The 17,062-nt window shown below is 40.2% G+C and overlaps 1 protein-coding gene across 1 annotated transcript in view; it reads right to left on the reverse strand.

The window, feature by feature from the left end:
* Positions 1-16,729, reverse strand: part of Hmcn1 (hemicentin 1) — a 413,611-nt gene extending 396,882 nt beyond the window's left edge. The window contains exon 1 of the mRNA XM_047520702.1: positions 16,330-16,729. Within this exon, the coding sequence (XP_047376658.1) occupies positions 16,330-16,597 (268 nt within the window). The 5' untranslated portion in view covers positions 16,598-16,729. The remainder of the gene's footprint in view (positions 1-16,329) is intronic.
* Positions 16,730-17,062: the final 333 nt, after the last annotated feature.

Consider the following 17,062-nt stretch of genomic DNA (forward strand, 5'->3'; position numbering starts at 1 on the left):
ATAAGGAGTGTGGTAAGAATGAAGGAAAGATGGACTGTATAGAGGGAAAAGAGGGGTGGGAAGGGTGGGGGGGAAGGGAAAAAAATAGTGAATCAAACATCATTGCCCTATGTAAACGTAGGATTACCCAAATGGTATGCCTTGACTCCATGTACAAAAAGAGAAACAACATGTATCCCATTTGTATACAATAATAATAAAAATTTAAAAAAATTAAAAAATAAAAAAAATTTAAAAAAAAAGAATGCATTAGAGGATGGGGGGAAATCCAGCACAGGAGAGGGAAACTAGAAGCAAATGAGTAAAGATCAGTAAACAAGTCCAATCTAAACAAACATTGAGTGTTTAACAAAATATCTAACTTGAGTGTGTCTAAAAACAACTGGATCTACCATATCAGTTAACTATGCTATAGAGAGCAGGAGGAAGAAGATCAGTCATGTACCTTAAGACTCAATACACAGACACATGGAAATAGCAATTAACTATAAGTCAACCAAATTAAGGGGTCAGGGGAAAGAATGTAAAGAAAACTCAGGAGGAAAAAAGGGGGAAGGATCAATAAAAGTCATAGTAAATGGAAAACACAAAGTAATATCATGGAAATAAGCCTAAACTTATAATCACAATAAAAGAACAGGATTAAATTTAACAATAAAAGATATCCTGAAAATAAAGGAAGGAAAAAGATTATGAGAAAAGCAAACAAATTTGGAATACATTATTAATACCAAGTAAAATGGGTTTAAAGGCAAAATCGTATTAAAGATAAAGATAGTTATATATTTAAGTATAAAACAATTCCGTAGGAAGATAAAAAAATCCTGAGCCAGTATGCACCTGCCAACTTGGCCTTACACACACTCGACTTGAGTTACAAGGAGAAATTAATAGAACCAAACTTATAATGGGAAATTTTTAATACAACTTATTTAAAAATTGATAGATCAATCAAATGATAAATATACATGTCATCATAGTAAGTTTGAGCTCATGGACATATACAGAACTCAACATGCAAAAATTAGAGTTCTTCCAAGTAAATATGGCATTTAGAAAAATTCATTTTCCTTAAATGAATATTTGTTGAGCACCTCTCTGTATGCCAGGGAACCTTCTATATGATGTTCTAAGAAAAGTACAATCACACAATGTATGAGCCTCTACATTCATACATTGCAGGTGGGACTGTAAATTGGTGCAACCACTTTGGAAAGCAGTATGGAGATTCCTTAGAAAAGCTGGAATGGAACCACCATTTGACCCAACTATCCCACTCCTCAGTCTATACCCAAAGGACTTAAAATCAGCATACTACAGTGATACAGCCACATCAATGTTTATAGCAGCTTAATTCACAATAGCTAAACTGTGGAACCAACCTTCAATAGATGAATAGATAAAGAAACTGTGGTATATTATTATACCACAGTTTGTGGTTTATTATTATAAAGAAACAATGGAATATTATTCAGCCTTAAAGAAGAATAAAATTATGGCATTTGCAGGTAAATGAATGGAGTTGGAGAATATCATGCTAAGCAAAATAAGCCAATCCCAAAAAACCAAAGGCCAAATGTTTTCTCTGATATGTGGATGCTGATCCATAATGGGGGGGGCAGGGAAGAATGGAGGAACTTTAATTGGGCAGAGGGGAGTGAGGGGAGTGGAGGGGGTATAGGGTTGGAAAGATGGTGGAATGAGATTGACATCATTACCCTAGGCACTTGTATGATCCCACAAATGGTATGACTCTATATCATGTACAACCAGAGAAATTAAAAGTTATGTCCCACTTGTGTACAATGAATAAAAATGTATTCTGCTGTCATGTATAACTAATTAGAACAAATAAATTTTTTTAAAAAATAGAAAACTAAGCCTCTGCCCTCATGAAGTCTATATTTAGTGGAGGAAGTGGAACTTAAATAGATGGACTCACATCATCCCTAATGTCCAGCAGTAAGAAATTACACAAAGAAAACTAAAGCAGAGTATCAGGCCAGTCCTGTGGGGAACTAAGTTAGATTGGCTAGTGAGAGAAGGCTTCTCTGAGGAGGTGACTGAGTCAAGAGCCATATGAGGTGATGGCAGAAGCCATGCAAGGATCTGGGGACAAAGGGACCAGCAAGGGCAGTGGCTCTGGAGAGGGAGTCTGCCTGGCAAGTAGGAAAAGAGAGAGGTCAATAAGCTAAAGGTGAAATGGGTGAGACATCAGAAAGAGGACTGGCAACCTGCCTTTACTTTTAAAGGATCCTTTTGGCAGCTCTGGGGAGAATATCGGGGAGACCAGTTAGTGGCTTAGGCTGGAGGAATAGGGGCAGAAGGGGATGAGTTGGGGACAAATTAAAACTTATCCTGAAGGTAAAGCCAAAAGATGTTGTGGAGGGATTGGATGTGAAGTAGGAAAGAGAGGAATCCAGGATGACGCCAGGTATTTTATCCAAACACCTAGAAAATGATAGCACTGTACGAAGACGGAGAAGACACCACAGAGAAGGCAGAAGGTGATAAATGTGAGCCTCTGCCCCACAGAGATTCAAGCAAGGAGTAGGTTGCCACTGTCCCACTTCTGTGTTGGCACTGCCTTTCTGGCCTCTCTGGGTATTTCCTGATAAATTTCCGAAAATTGTCATGGAAAAGAAAAGAGTCCATCTGCTTCCTTCATCATAGATCTATCCGTGCCCTCATGAATTCTACCCACCAGTGGACCTTTCCAAGCAAAATTAAGCTCATGTCTAATGAATGCCAATTATACCAAGTCCTTTCACAGTATAGTCTCATTTCAACATAAGCTTCATGGAAAGAATTTTAAGCAGTGGATGAGATGACTGGGCACATCCATTCTCAACTCCCCATCCAGTGACATCAAACTGGTAGTTTGAAATGGCCATGAGGGAGTAGGGACACCATAGAAACTGGCAGATGCTGCAAACAGAACATGTCCTCTACCCATCCCCAGTCCCACAACCAGTGACTGAACGTTTACTAGCATACCACTGACTCTATCCTGTTTTAGTCAGCTTTTTCGCTGCTGCAACTAAAAGACCCAACCAGAACAACTTCAGAGGAAAAGTTTATTTGAGGGCTCACGGTTTCAGAGGTCTCAATCCTCAGACAGCAGACTCCATTGCTCGGGGCTCAAGGTGAGGCTGAACATCATGGTGGAAGAGTGTGGCAGACGGAAGCAGCTCACATGGTGATCAGGAAGCAGAGGGAGAAAACCTCCCACCTCCAGATACAAAATATAAACCCCACTGCCACACCCCAAGTGAACCACTTTCTCCAGCCACACCCCACCTGCCTCCAGTTACCACTCAGTTAATCCCAGCAGGGATTAATTCCCTGGTTAGGTTAATGCTATAACCCAATCATTTCTCTTCCAAACCTTCTTATGCTGTCTCACATATGAGCTTTTGGGGGACACCACATCTAAACCATAACATATCCTTATTTTATGCCAAAGTTCTAAGAGTCAAGGGACCTGCCATTTACAGAGCCAGGACACAGGTGCCTTGACCCTATGACAACAATTTTCCTTATGGTGCATTCTCAATATTCTTCACTAAATGTTTTACATGCATTTTCTCTTCTCATCGTACAATCCTTCACTCTATGAAGGAAATATAATCATTATTCTCCTAATGATCAGAAACCAAGCTTTTAAGAAGTTAGTAACTTACAAATAATCAGATGTTGATCTATGTGAAATAAGAATTCAATCACTCAACACCTATAACATCCTGTCTAACTCTAACAAATTTTACTTGTCAAATCAAATCCACTGTTAATTTTCATCATAATGCAGAAGTAATAAAAAGGAGTGAAGTTATCAAAAGCACAGCAGGTACAATAAATACAAAAAGGAATCTCCGTATTAAGAAGAATGACATTTTTCCAATATTCCAGGAGAATTTCTTGGGAGAGGTGAAGATGTAGGAACTGTTTTCATTATAGATGAGGCCAGATCCTGCACACAGGGGACATTCCAATTCAGGGTGTGACTGGAGAGAAACATCAAGGCAGAAGCATGATGATCCCATCAAGAGGGTGGAGCGAACGTGCACCTACGAAGGACAGGGAAGACCCTCTGGGGAACGTGAGAACAATAGAAATGAGGTTTTCTGTGTGCTCTGGCAAAGGGCTTTGAAGTGAAAAAAACAAACAAAGAGCAAAACAGATTTCACTTTGAATCTCCAAAACTGATATTCAAGATAGCGCAGTATCTTTTTAGAATTTCATTCTCTGTTGATTAACAAAAATAATATATTTTCCTGACCTTTTACTTGCTTAAAAATATATATATATACATATATGCACACATATATACATATATGTGTACACACACACACATATATGTGTACACACACACACACATATAAAAATAACAAGTAGCATCCCACATCTGTGTCTCCCCCCCACCACCCAGGAGTCTCACTTAACTTCCTTGCAGATCTTGGCAGCAGCAGCCAAGGTCACCTTGAAGCACTCTGGGGCAGTGTGCCTTCCAGACTGGGAACTTGAAGGAATCCCTCCCACCTGCTATAAAATGGTGCTTAAAGGAAAGTTCTCAGTGATGTGGTGCTAATGGAAAAATTGCTCCAATAAGTGTGTCTGAAGTTTCCAAGAAAGAAACTCGAGGTTACAAAAAGTCAAAAGATTTTGGAACTCACATGCAAACTCCCCAAATTCCTAGCTCCTATATAATTTTCCCCATTTCACAATTAAATATCTCGACATCCCCCCAAAAAAAAGATCAACTAGAGCTTTACTACATATCATGCTTTAAAAGTACAAATCATAGATTTTTTAATGAAAATTATTTAAAAGGCTTAAACATAATTAGTGCCGTCCTCCACGATGACCTTGAAAAACTTTTGCCCCTCTCCACAAAGGAATCAGAGCTTGGAGTACATGAAACCTCCAGATGTAAATATTTTTATCAGAAACTTAAGAGAAAAATGGACTCTTTCTCATAAAAGGTTTAAAGAGTTTGGGTTCTTTAATGTTAATTGCCAAATGATCTGCTATGGGTTCAATTCTGTCCTCCAAAAATTCCTATGTTGGAATCTATCCTCTTGCACCTCAGAATGTGACCTTATTTAGAAGTAGAATCACTGCTGATGTAATTAGTTAAATGAGGTGACGCTAGCGTATAGAGGGCCACTAATCCAATACACCAGTGTCCTCACTAAAACAGGGAAATCTGACGTAGCACACAGAGAGAATGTCATGTGACGATGAAGGCACAAGTCAGGGTGATACATCCACCAGCCAAGGAGCATGAAAGATACCAGGAACCCACACCAAGCTGGGGAAGAGCATGGACCCATTCTCCCTCACAGCCTGCAGAAGGAAACAAACAACCCTGCCAACACCTTGTGTTTGGACTTCCAGCCTCCAGAGCGGTGACAACAAACTTCTGTTGTTTAGGTCACCCAGTGGGTGGTACTTGGTTGAGGCAGCCCCAGAAAACTTACAGTGGTCCACTTGCCCTGCATTCTTGGGCATCTCCTCTCATGGTCACACATTTATCTAAATATAAATAAATTATGGAACGCTACTTCCCTGGAAGTACACAGGGGGAGTTCAGAGGAGCCTCATCAACTTCCCACTTCAGCTGAAATAGGACTCTGCCTTGATGCTACCACCTCCCCAACAGCACTCCAAGTGGGGTCTTCCCACTCACCTACACCCAAGACTTCTCAGGTAGACCAGTAGTTCATCCCATCTCAGTCCATTACTTCTCTACCTTCAGAGAAAACATGGATCACTTTGAGGGGCACATCACTCATGACAGCCTCCAACCCTCATCAATGCCGTTAACAGCCTCCTAAAGACTTTCTAGTAAGTCTTAGGAAATAAAAATGTGATGCCTGACTCACTGTCTTCCTCATCCTTCAAGGCTCTTCCATTATTTTGGTTTACTTTAACATCCAGGTTCAATTCAACCTGAAGTCTCAGATTGCTTGGTCTCAACTCTGTCATCTTCATTTTGACTTAACTTTCTTTTCTACCCAGGTATTTTCTGATCAATCACTTTGGTTTTTCTTGAATAATCTCAACTTCCTCACCACATTGTGCTTTCTATGCAAAATGCCAACTCTTGTCAATCTAATCCATCCAAATTGGCCCCTATGATCTGTTACTTCAATCTCTTTTCAACATCCTTCCCAATCACATCATAACACTTTAAGTCATACTGGCTGTTATGGCTTGGTTCTGGAATGATCCCCAAAAACTCATGTGTTGAAGACTTGATCCCCAATGCAGCCATGTCTACAGATAGGGGTTTTATGAAGTGATTGGATCGCGGGAGCTCTGACCTCTTTGGTGGATTAATTCATTGGATGCATTAATAGTTTGAATGAACTACTGGAAGTGGGTGGAAATCACAAACAGGTGGGACACAACTAGAAGAAGTGGGTCACCCATGGGGTGACCCTGGCCTCCTCCCTACCCACACACACACTTCCTGGCTGCCATGAGCTGAGTAGTTTTTCTCCATCACACCTTTCCGCCATGCTGTTCTGCCTCACTCATACCCAGAGCAATGGAGTCAGTCAACCATGCACTGAAACCATGTTCAAAATAAACCTTTCCTCCTCCAAGTTGTCTGTGTCAGGTATTTTGGTTACAGCAACAGAAAGCTGACTAACACTGGCTCAACAAAATCCCAATCCTGGATCAAACCTGTGGTCAACCCCAGCAGTCATTCCCAGGTGGCTTTGGAGAAAACCACACAGGTAGGCATTACAAATCCATCTTCTGAACCACTCGTCTTGGGAAAACTCCCAAGTGTCCACAGTCAGCCTCCCACTCCCCCACCACCAAATTTTCTTTCATCAAATAACTCTCCTTTCTGTCTCTTTGAGAAAAGAGTCCATCAGACAGGAAGTTACATCCCCATGACCACACCTGTCTACGGTCTGGTTCTCTCCTTTAATCCAAAGTTCTGCCAATAACCAATCGTTCTCTGAATCCCATTCCTTCTTGCTTCTTCAAAATCCTGGTTTCACAAATTACCTAGTCTTTCTTTGGCATTTTCAATCATATCTACCCTATTGACTCTTTTATAAGGACTTAAATACTTTCAACTCCTTTCTATCCTAAGGGGGCAAAGGATGTACTTCCTTAATTCTAAATCCCAATAACTAGCATTTACTGAGCATTTACTTTGTGCAAGGACTGTGCTAAATTTTGGACATCCATTATTACATTAATCCTCTTATCAACATTATAAGGTAGATGATATTATCCCCAGTTTACTGAAACTGAAGCACAAAGAAGTTAAGAAAATACATCAAGTAATTGGTGGAGTCAGGCTTCCGAACCAGGCATCAGAGTCCAGAGACTCTGTTTTTACCTACTGTGTTACATTTCATGACAGAAACATACTGTACTCATTAGCCCCATTTTCTTAACCGTCCTTTCAGCTTCTGGCTCCACAACCTTGGGGGGTTTTTTTTAGCTTAATACTGTTTAGCCTTTATTTTCAGTAATCTTGCAAATGGACAGAGTTGACAACTTGCTTAAAACTAACAATTGTCTAGATTTTGAAACACTGCTCATTCCTTCCTGATTCTACTTTTATTTTCCTAGACTCTCCTTTCTAGAATCTTTTATGAACCTCCTTTCTTCTGTCTCTTAACTGTTTATATTCTCCACAGCTCTATCCTGTCTCTTTTCTCAGTCTACACACACTCCTTGGATGATTTCATTTATTCCAATGGCTTTGACTGTCATCTATACAAGTTCCAAGTGGACAAAACAGCCACTTGGCACTGTTCAACCAACACTGACAGCTGGAGATGCCGAGGAGTGATACCTGGAGACAGACGGGCCACCCAAACAGATCCACACAGGGAAATGTTTACTTTGGTAGATTCAGCATCATCAACCAGTAACTGGCTCGCAGACTTACAAACTAAGAAACGTGAACATGACATTGTTACAGTATTTTAAACAGCAGAGACTGAGGTATGCAACTGGTATGCCAAAATATGCGTTACCATCTAGGAATATAGCTGTCTGGCGAACCTGACCCTTCTCTCCCTGTCAGGAAAGCACATGCAGCTAAATTGTCAGAAGGCTGCTTAGTGAGGGTGCAACCAGACCGAGGACAGTTCGTCGTATGATGCTAATACATAATGATATCATTACGTATTCATAAGGATAAACAGTCAGTCGCCACAGTAGAGTCCTGCTGATGGATGGACTGCAGAATACATCACCACTTTGAACCCTCATTAGAACTTGGGTATATATACTGCTCAAGTGTGTCCATGGCTCTCTTCTTCATCGCTGACCCACATATTTTTGGTTGATGTTTATTTTGGACAAGTTAATACACAAGTAGCTTACTTGCAAGACTCACTAGCCTGGGAGTAACGTTGTCTCTCAAATCCTGCATATCTCTTCTCTTTGATTATATGCTAATTTCACATTTTAACCTCCAAAACACAATCACTTTTCCATGTTCTTAGGATGTTTTTTCCATGTTCTTAGGATCAAGTCCAGTCCACTGGCCTTACTTATGGGCTCAGAAATCTATTCTCTTCTCCCTGTGTCCCCCTCTCCTCAATATCTCCCTTCTGAGTTGTTGAGATGGCTGCAGGTTTCATCTCCCAGGTTTCATTTAGAAATCTAAAATGAAAACCCAGTCATATCATTCCTTGCTGACAATCCTTCCATGTTCCAGATTGCTTTCAGGGGGAATTCAAATTCCTTAGGTTTTGATTGAACTGCTTTCATTCATTCATACTCCTGGGGTTTCAATCCAGACCATGTGTTTTCCAGACAACCTCTGCTGACCATCACCCTCTGGAATCGGGGGCTCCGGGCTCACCCAGCACCCTGTGCTTCCTTCCACAACAAATGTATTGTGGCATAGTACACTATCATTTCTCCTTCTCTCCTTTTCACAGACTGTGAACTTCTTTAAGCTTTGCCTAGTTGTCTTGGAATCAGGGCTCCTTGCATAGTCCTTGAGTGGTGAGTGAGTGAGTGAGTGAACAAATAAATATAATGGCTTCTCTTGGTTTTTATAATCTCTTGCTGGTTACCCAGGCAGTGGTCTGGGAATCAAGGGAACAGTGTAGCAAAGAATACATGCTTTTCAAACATTCAATGGATTAGAATGGTGGAACAATCCAACTGGTCTGAATTGTCCTTCCCCTGTATGCTGATTAACAGCCAAGTCATCAAGTAGATTTTTTAATTTTTTCATCGTATCAGGTAAATATTGTGCTACTTTCCTTCACAATGGGCTTCTCTCCTTCAATCTTTATACACAAATGTGAGTTATTAAATAAGTTAGAGCAAAACCATTCACTCTATAGTACTTTTAAAGGACTTTCACATTTATTATTTTATTTAACCATAGTAGGGAGAGTTAATATTATTGCACCTTATACTTGACATGAGATCATTTTAAATGTTTCCAATTGTCCATAGAATGGGGATCCTCTTGGGGATTATCAGAAGAGACAAAACCAAGGTTAAGAATCCCTGCAGAGTTGTGAGAAAGAACCGCCTATGGTGTGGGTCCTTTGCATCATGCTCCTTGGAAATTAGTTTATTTATTATGCATTCCTTCCATTAGTCTAGTTAAAATTGAAAAGAAGCAGACTGCCTTATAGCATGCAGCTGAGACATTCGAGACGAATATAAACCTCCCCCAAAATCGCTATCCAAGAATCAGGCATTATCAGGATCACAATGATCTCCCATTGCATATTCAAGCCTGGCTGAGAGTTGCATTATCACCAAACAGGCCTAAATAGCAAATTGCTATGTTTAAAGTTTTATTCTTCTGATTGTCCTGATTTAAATAGGAAATCGGACACACCCAGCAGGGTGGCGCGGGCCTATAATCCCAGGAACTCTGGAGGCTGAGGCAGGAAGATCCCAAGTTCAAGTCCAGCATGGGGCACTTAGCAAGACCTTGTCTCAAAAATAAAAATAAAAATAAAAATAAAAAGGGATGGGGATGGAGCTCAGTGACAGACTGAGTGCCTGGCATGCACGAGGCTCTGGTGGTTCAATCCCCAGTATCAAAAAAGAAAAAAAAAAATATATATATATACACACAAGCCACGCATGAGGCCCTGGGTTCAATCCCCAGCATGGCAAAAACAGAAACAACAAAGAAACAAAAAATCATTTAAAAAAATAAAAGTATACTCACAGATATGAAAGGCAAGATTAAAATACTCAGAGAGAACACCAGCACTCACTCATTAATGGAACATTTTCTAAGTATCTATTGTGTGGGGCCCCTGTCAGGTAAATGAAGCAATCTTTGCCCAAGGAGCTTCACAATGAGAAAAGTAAGCCCAACTGTAAAGGCCATCAAAAGTGATTAGTGTGTGTTTGGTCAAAACTAACCATAAGCAAAGTCAAATTCTGATTTACCAACAATTTAACCAAACACATACAAACAAAAAATAAAATACTTTCATTCTGTGGGAGGTACAGAGAATGCTGTCAAACAGGAAACATCCCTAACAAATTAAAAATATCCTATTTACCAAAATTGAGTCTTTATACTTTGGAAGAAAGTTTTGATTATTTATGCATAGCAATGTCTCTCTGAATATCCTCAGAAGACATCCAGTGACACAGGATCCATTCTCTCAGGTCAAAATATGTTATCATCCTGAGAAACAGAAGTTACCATCATCCAAACAAAATCTCTTTGTCTTAAACTCTAGTACAATTTTTCAGTTTGATTTCTCTTGGACCTCACAGACCAATCCTTTTCCTCGTGAAACCCTTCCTTTGGGATGTGCTACAGGCAAAGGGAGACACACAGCTTCTTGACTCTTTCCTGTACATACTGAAATGGAAATAATTTCAATTTGAAGTTCAACTCATATAAGTTTTCAAGATCCGCATGTACAAAATTTTCCTTATAAAAATCTTTCTATTCACTATGGTTTCAAGGGATTTTGCTATTGCTCAGGAGAATATTCTTTTAAAAAAAAATCTTATTAAAAAAGGCCTGGAATGTTTTCTTAACACCATGAAGGTCCTGGCAAACCATACAAAGTCATCGAGGGCTCATGGGTTTTATTAAAATGGAACTCATAAACACAGACACATGCAATGGCTGACTTTCTCTCCAGGAATTAAGTCCTTGCTAATTTTGATCTGCTTTTTTTCAATCAATTGCTTTTTATAATATTATGACAAAATCATGGACTTTGATGATAACCTAGCAATGCACTAATTTTATAGCTGGAGAAACAGTGGTCTGGCAAGGTTAAATGATTTGCTTAAATGACAAGAATAAGGAGAAGTACACAAGTTTTCCATTCCAAATTGGATGTTATTTCTACTACATTCCATTTGCATTTTGAAAAATACTGGTTGAATAATTTATCAAAACTAGGTTCAAGTTTAGCCTCATGAATAAAGCAACCATTCCAGTAGTTGGACACAGTAATATAGTTACAAATTTTTTTCAGTTTCTCTTCTCCCATTCTCTTGAATTCCTTCCACTCGGGCTTTCATTACCATCTCTCCACTGGAACTGCTCTTGTTAAGGCATCAATGACTTCCACATTGCTAAGTTGACTAATCAATTTCCAGTCCTCCTTTTAACTTGCCAATCAGTCCTTCCTTCAAACACTTTCTTCTCTGGTCTTCTGGGATGATATATTCTTCTCCTGCTTCCCTAATTGCAATTTCTCTGGTTGCTTTGCCAGTTCACCCTCATCTCTCTGACTGCTAAGAACGAGCATGTCCAAGGCCTGGCTCCTCAGACCCTCTCTCTTTTCCTCTGATAGTCACTTCATGGTCTCCTCTGGTCTGATGGCCCTAAATGCCATCTGTATGTATGCTTTTGGATCCCAAATTTCTATCTCTCACCCATACCTCTCCCCTTACATTATAAACTCATATACCCAACTGACTTCTTCCATCTCCATTTGGGTATCAAAAGGCATCTCAAACTAAAACATATTTAAAAATCTAAAATCTCATCACCCCCCACAGCCATTTTCAAACCTGCTTCTCCTTCCCCATCTCAGGAGATGGTCATGCTGAGCTTCTATTTCCTCAAGACCAATTCTCAGAAGCTGTCTTGACTGCCATCTTTTCCTCATGCCCCTCAACCACTTCATCATCAAATCCATTTGGTTTCCCCTAAGATTTAAACTATTTCTCTAAACACCCTCAGCTACCAACTTCACACATGGTATGCCATCATCTTCTGCCTGAACTTAACAGAGAGAAGTCAACAGTCTCCTGCTTATCCTCCATGTTTCTGCCCTGGCTTTGCTTTAGGTTGTTCCCCAACAACAGAATGATTTATGTGGGTGTCTAAGTCAGAGCATGTCGCTGCTCTGTTGGAAACTCTAGAGTGGCTCCCAACTCAAGCATGATGACAGTCAAAGTCACCATGGCCCATGAGCCCCTCCTGAACTGGGCCCATCAGATCCTGACCTCACCTCCTAACTCCGTGCCCTCACTCACTGCATTATGACATTCTGGGCTTGTTGTTGTTCCTTGAACATGTCATGCTCCTCTTGCCATGACAGCTTTTCAGTCATTTTTCATCTGCCTGTAACTGCCTTTTCTCAGATATCCTCATTGCTCCCTCCCGCACCTCTTTCAAGTCTTTGTTCCAATGTGATCTTATTTGGGAGCTTCCCCAACCACCATATTTAAAATCTCAACACTCTCAATCCACCTCAAACTTCCCATGCACTTTTGCTGCTTTATATTTTCTCCATAGCGATTATCACCATCAAACAAATCATATGCATTGTAATTATTTTCTTTATTGCCTGTGTCCCCTCTCTCCAATGTAAGCGCCATGAGCACATCAGTTATTGTCTGTTTTATTCCCTTTCACAACCTAAAGCAATAAGTGGGTGAAGAATAAATGAATAAATGAATGAATGAATGAACGAAGGCTCATGTAAGAAACCCTAAGAAGAAAGTGGAGACAACTGAGAGAGAGAAAAAAGAAGAAAACTTTTCTTTCTATAAAGTAGCTCCTCAAAACTCTCTCCCTCTGTCTGGTACCTGCCTTAGAGAGAGGAGGGTAAGAGACTCAGTGATAAAGGGAGCTGTGGTCAAGAGAGACCATCAGCCCTCCCCACATTGTGTCCTGAACTCAATGAACAGTGAACTCTCATACGCTGTTGGTGACAGGATAAAATGCAGCCACTTCAGACAACAGTTTAGCAGTTCCTCAAACAAATAAACAGTTACCATGGCCTAGCAGTTCTACTTCCAGGTACACACCCAAAAGAAATGGAAACATGTCCACGCAGAATCTTGTACATGAATATTTACAGCAGCATTATTCATAATAAGTGGGAACAACTCAAATATCCATGTTTGGACTAATAGATAAACAAAATATAATCTATTATACAATGGAATATCATTTGGCCATAAAAAGGAATCAAGTACTGATACAGGCTACAACATGAACAAACCTTGGCAGCATTATGCTAAAGTAAAGAAGCCAGTCACAAAAGACCACATATTACATGATTCTGCACAGCAAAGTCCAAACAGGAAAATCTAGAGAGACAGAAACACAGATTAGTGGTTGCTTAGGGTGGGGCAGGGATGATAGGGGATAGCGGGCTGATCACTACAGGGATGAATTTCTTTCTGAGATGATGAAAACGTTCTACAAGTTGCACCAACCTATGAATGTAGCAGAAATCACAGAGCCAAACGTTGTAAGTGGATGAACTGTACAGTAAGGGAATTACATCCCCACAAAGAAGTTACAAATTAATACATTAGATGTGATTATGGGAGGCTAGGTAACATTGAAATGGTGGCTTCCTTATCCTCATCCTCAATGGCTTTATCCCCTTGTTATCAAAGGGTTAGACATTCTTCATCCTGTCTGTGTTGCTCTTGTCTTTTAAATGTTCCCCCACCTACAAACACCCAACACTGTAATGCAGGACTCCAAGGCCATCATCTGCAAAAGCTTAAAGGCTACTGTCAAAAACCTTAGACAACTTCCCAGAACCTACCCATTATTTCATCTAGCTAAATGTCACATACAGTATATGCCAATAGTCTATAAGCACTCAAGGTCATTAACATAATTATAGTATTAAATTCCATATATTAATTCATTTCCATGTCAGTTGTATCACCCAACCATACAAATATGTTAGGGACAATGAAAAACAACTACATATAAAACAGAAAATCACAAAACCTCACAATTAGAAGTGTACTTAGGTATGTTCAAATCCAGTTCTCCCATTTTAGCATCGAGGAAACAGACTCGAAACGTAAAGTGACTTTTCTAATATTGCTCATTAAAACAGACAATCCCTATATTCAAGGCCTTCCTGTCATTCCAACCTGATCACCAATGATAAAAGAATCAAAAACTGAACAATTACACACATGCACACACCCATACACACACACACACTTGCAGAGAAAATATGCAAAGATATTACAATCTACTGAAGTGAATACTAAGTTAACGGTTAATAGTGTTTTAACTTATCTCTTTATCTTCAGAAATACTTTAAATAGTGTTAAATAACATAAACTCTTGGTCACTCCTTTCTACTCTGAATCACAGTGGAAACAATCATTTTGTTGAATTATATGTACAATCAATTTTATGAAGTCAATTTAATGATTTTCTCATATAGCTTAATTCAAAAAGTTCTAGTTTATCAGTCATCAGTTATTAGCATGCCAAGTTTCTCCCACTTTGAACCATGATTGCTAAACTATAGGAGAGTCAACTATAGCAATGTGCAAACTTCCCCAATTGATGACAATAGGAAAACAACACACAGCAAGACAATGTAGTAAAATAATTTTGCATAGCACTTCAAAAACTCATGATAGTCCAGTTTCCATTGAGGACTTGAGGCAAATTTTGTATTTTGTTTCCTACAACATAATATCATAAGAGTTTTTTTGGAGAAAAGCAAATGATGATGTTATTTAGAGAAAACAGTTATTAGCCAACCTCAGATTCATCCCTGTTGAAAACATGTATTTAAGCTCTTCCAAAATAACAAAAGCCTAGAACTACATCACAATTAGTATCTTGACATTTTATAAATTGAAGCATCATAACAGTAAACACAGCAAATGACTATCAAATTCTTTACTCAAATATAAAAATATTTAATAAATGTAGAAATTACTAATATATGTGTATATCCCAGGAGAGTAGATGTTATTGGCTTCATCATTTGAAGAACAAGAAAATTCTATTTCTCTCTAAATTTCTGCCAGTGCCTTTTAAATAACTGAAACTTATCACATTCGATACCTAAAAATAATTTGAACTCAAAAATGAGTTCAAAGAAAGAATTTAAGATTGTCAACATCATGCTCTCATTGTGAAGCAGCTATATCAAAGTCTTCTAGTGAAGAGACTTTCAAAAGCAGGAAAAATGTGGGAGAACAGTGGGGGAGGACATTTAAGAAATAGGCTGCTGTTTCTTTAACTGGGCAGTAACTTGCACTAATGAAACTCAGGTGGACACTAGACAGCAAGCCCCAGGACTCCCCCTGTAATGTTACCCTCAGCAATGACAATGAGGGCTCCTATAAGCCTCACAGAGAGGTGCTACTTTAAAGAGAAACTGAAAAAAGTAAACAGGATCATATTGCAGTGGAGCAGCTGAAACTCATAGCTTTAGGGCACAAAATAAAGTTATTTTGCTTCAACTACCTTTAAAGAGCACAGACATACCAAATTACATTTCTGCTGCATGAGACATGGACCTACTGTTTACACCCATCCATGAATCTAACTAATGACTTGGTGCAAAGATGAGTAGGTTGAGTTAGAAAAATGAATGGCTTCTCTCTTCTATTCTCATGTCTTCAACTCCTCTAGTAATTCTGACTCACAGGCTTCCTAGTGTGGCACACACCAGGTTTTCTTTCCCTCTTACGTGAGAGTTATTCAACCTGAATGTGTACTCTTAACATTTAGTTAGCACTGCTGCTCAACACCCCTGTCCAAGGCTCCTTGACAATGAAACATTCTGTAACTCTAAAGCACAAACTGATTCTGATGTTGCAGCAGACTCCTGGTTCTGGTTTTCCTAAGTCCACATTTCCAGGTTCAAGCTCCTGAAACAAGTCAACTACTCCATGACTGAGACCTAAGGAGGTATCAAAGAGCAAACCCAGATGCCTGCATGCAATTCTTTGTTACAAGTGTACTCAGCTGCTTATTTAATTAAAAAAAAAAGAGCTGAGACTTTCTGACAATAAAACAATTTCACAGCAGAAGTAATAATAAAAGCATGAGACACAATAAATACAAAAAAAAAAAAATTAAATAAATATCTCCCTTACCTGGATCATGGAAAGGCACCAAAGCAAAGTTGAAGAGAGGTCTCTTAGGTCTCTTCAAAGACGTCTCCAAAATTTTGGAAGCCCCTTCAATGACCTGCACTAAATCATCATACATGGAACCAGTCACATCAAATACAAAAGCCAAGGTGGAAGCCCCCTCGGGAATCTCCTCGGCCCTGACCTCCGACGGGGGACTGGCATCCTGAGCTAGGGAAGAATAAAGAAGAGCAAGCAGGAATACTGTGTGGACAACTTCCCAGGAAATCATTTTCTTTCCCTTTTCTTTTTGCTTTTTTTCCCCCCGAGTGCCTAAGCACTGTGCTTAGTCCTCCTCAACAACAGGCAGAGGGTTTCCTCCCAGAGAAACTCATCAGACTCTTGCGATCACTCAAGGAGCAAAAAGTTTGCAGCTGAGAATCGGACGGGGACAGGCACCAGCCCCGACTCGCCCGCCGGGGATGCGGCAGCTTTTGTCCGGACGCGGCGTCCTCCTGGGCTGCTATCTGCCCGCGGGCCCCGGGCGGCGTGTGGCGCGGAGCGGGCAGCGCGCGGGGTCCATGCCCCGGGGGCAGCTCTGAGCCTGCGGCGCCCGCCAAGTCCCGCCGCCTCCCGCCGCCGCCGCTCCCTCGGCTGGGCCGGCGACGGAGCTCCCAGCCCTGCACTGCTCGCGGCTCGAGAGCGAGGAGGGGCAGCCCGGCGCGGCCTCGCCTCCTGATTGGCCAGTTGCCGTCCC

Source organism: Sciurus carolinensis, chromosome 12 (genome assembly GCF_902686445.1).
Source record: "Sciurus carolinensis chromosome 12, mSciCar1.2, whole genome shotgun sequence".
Taxonomy (NCBI): Eukaryota; Metazoa; Chordata; class Mammalia; order Rodentia; family Sciuridae; genus Sciurus; species Sciurus carolinensis.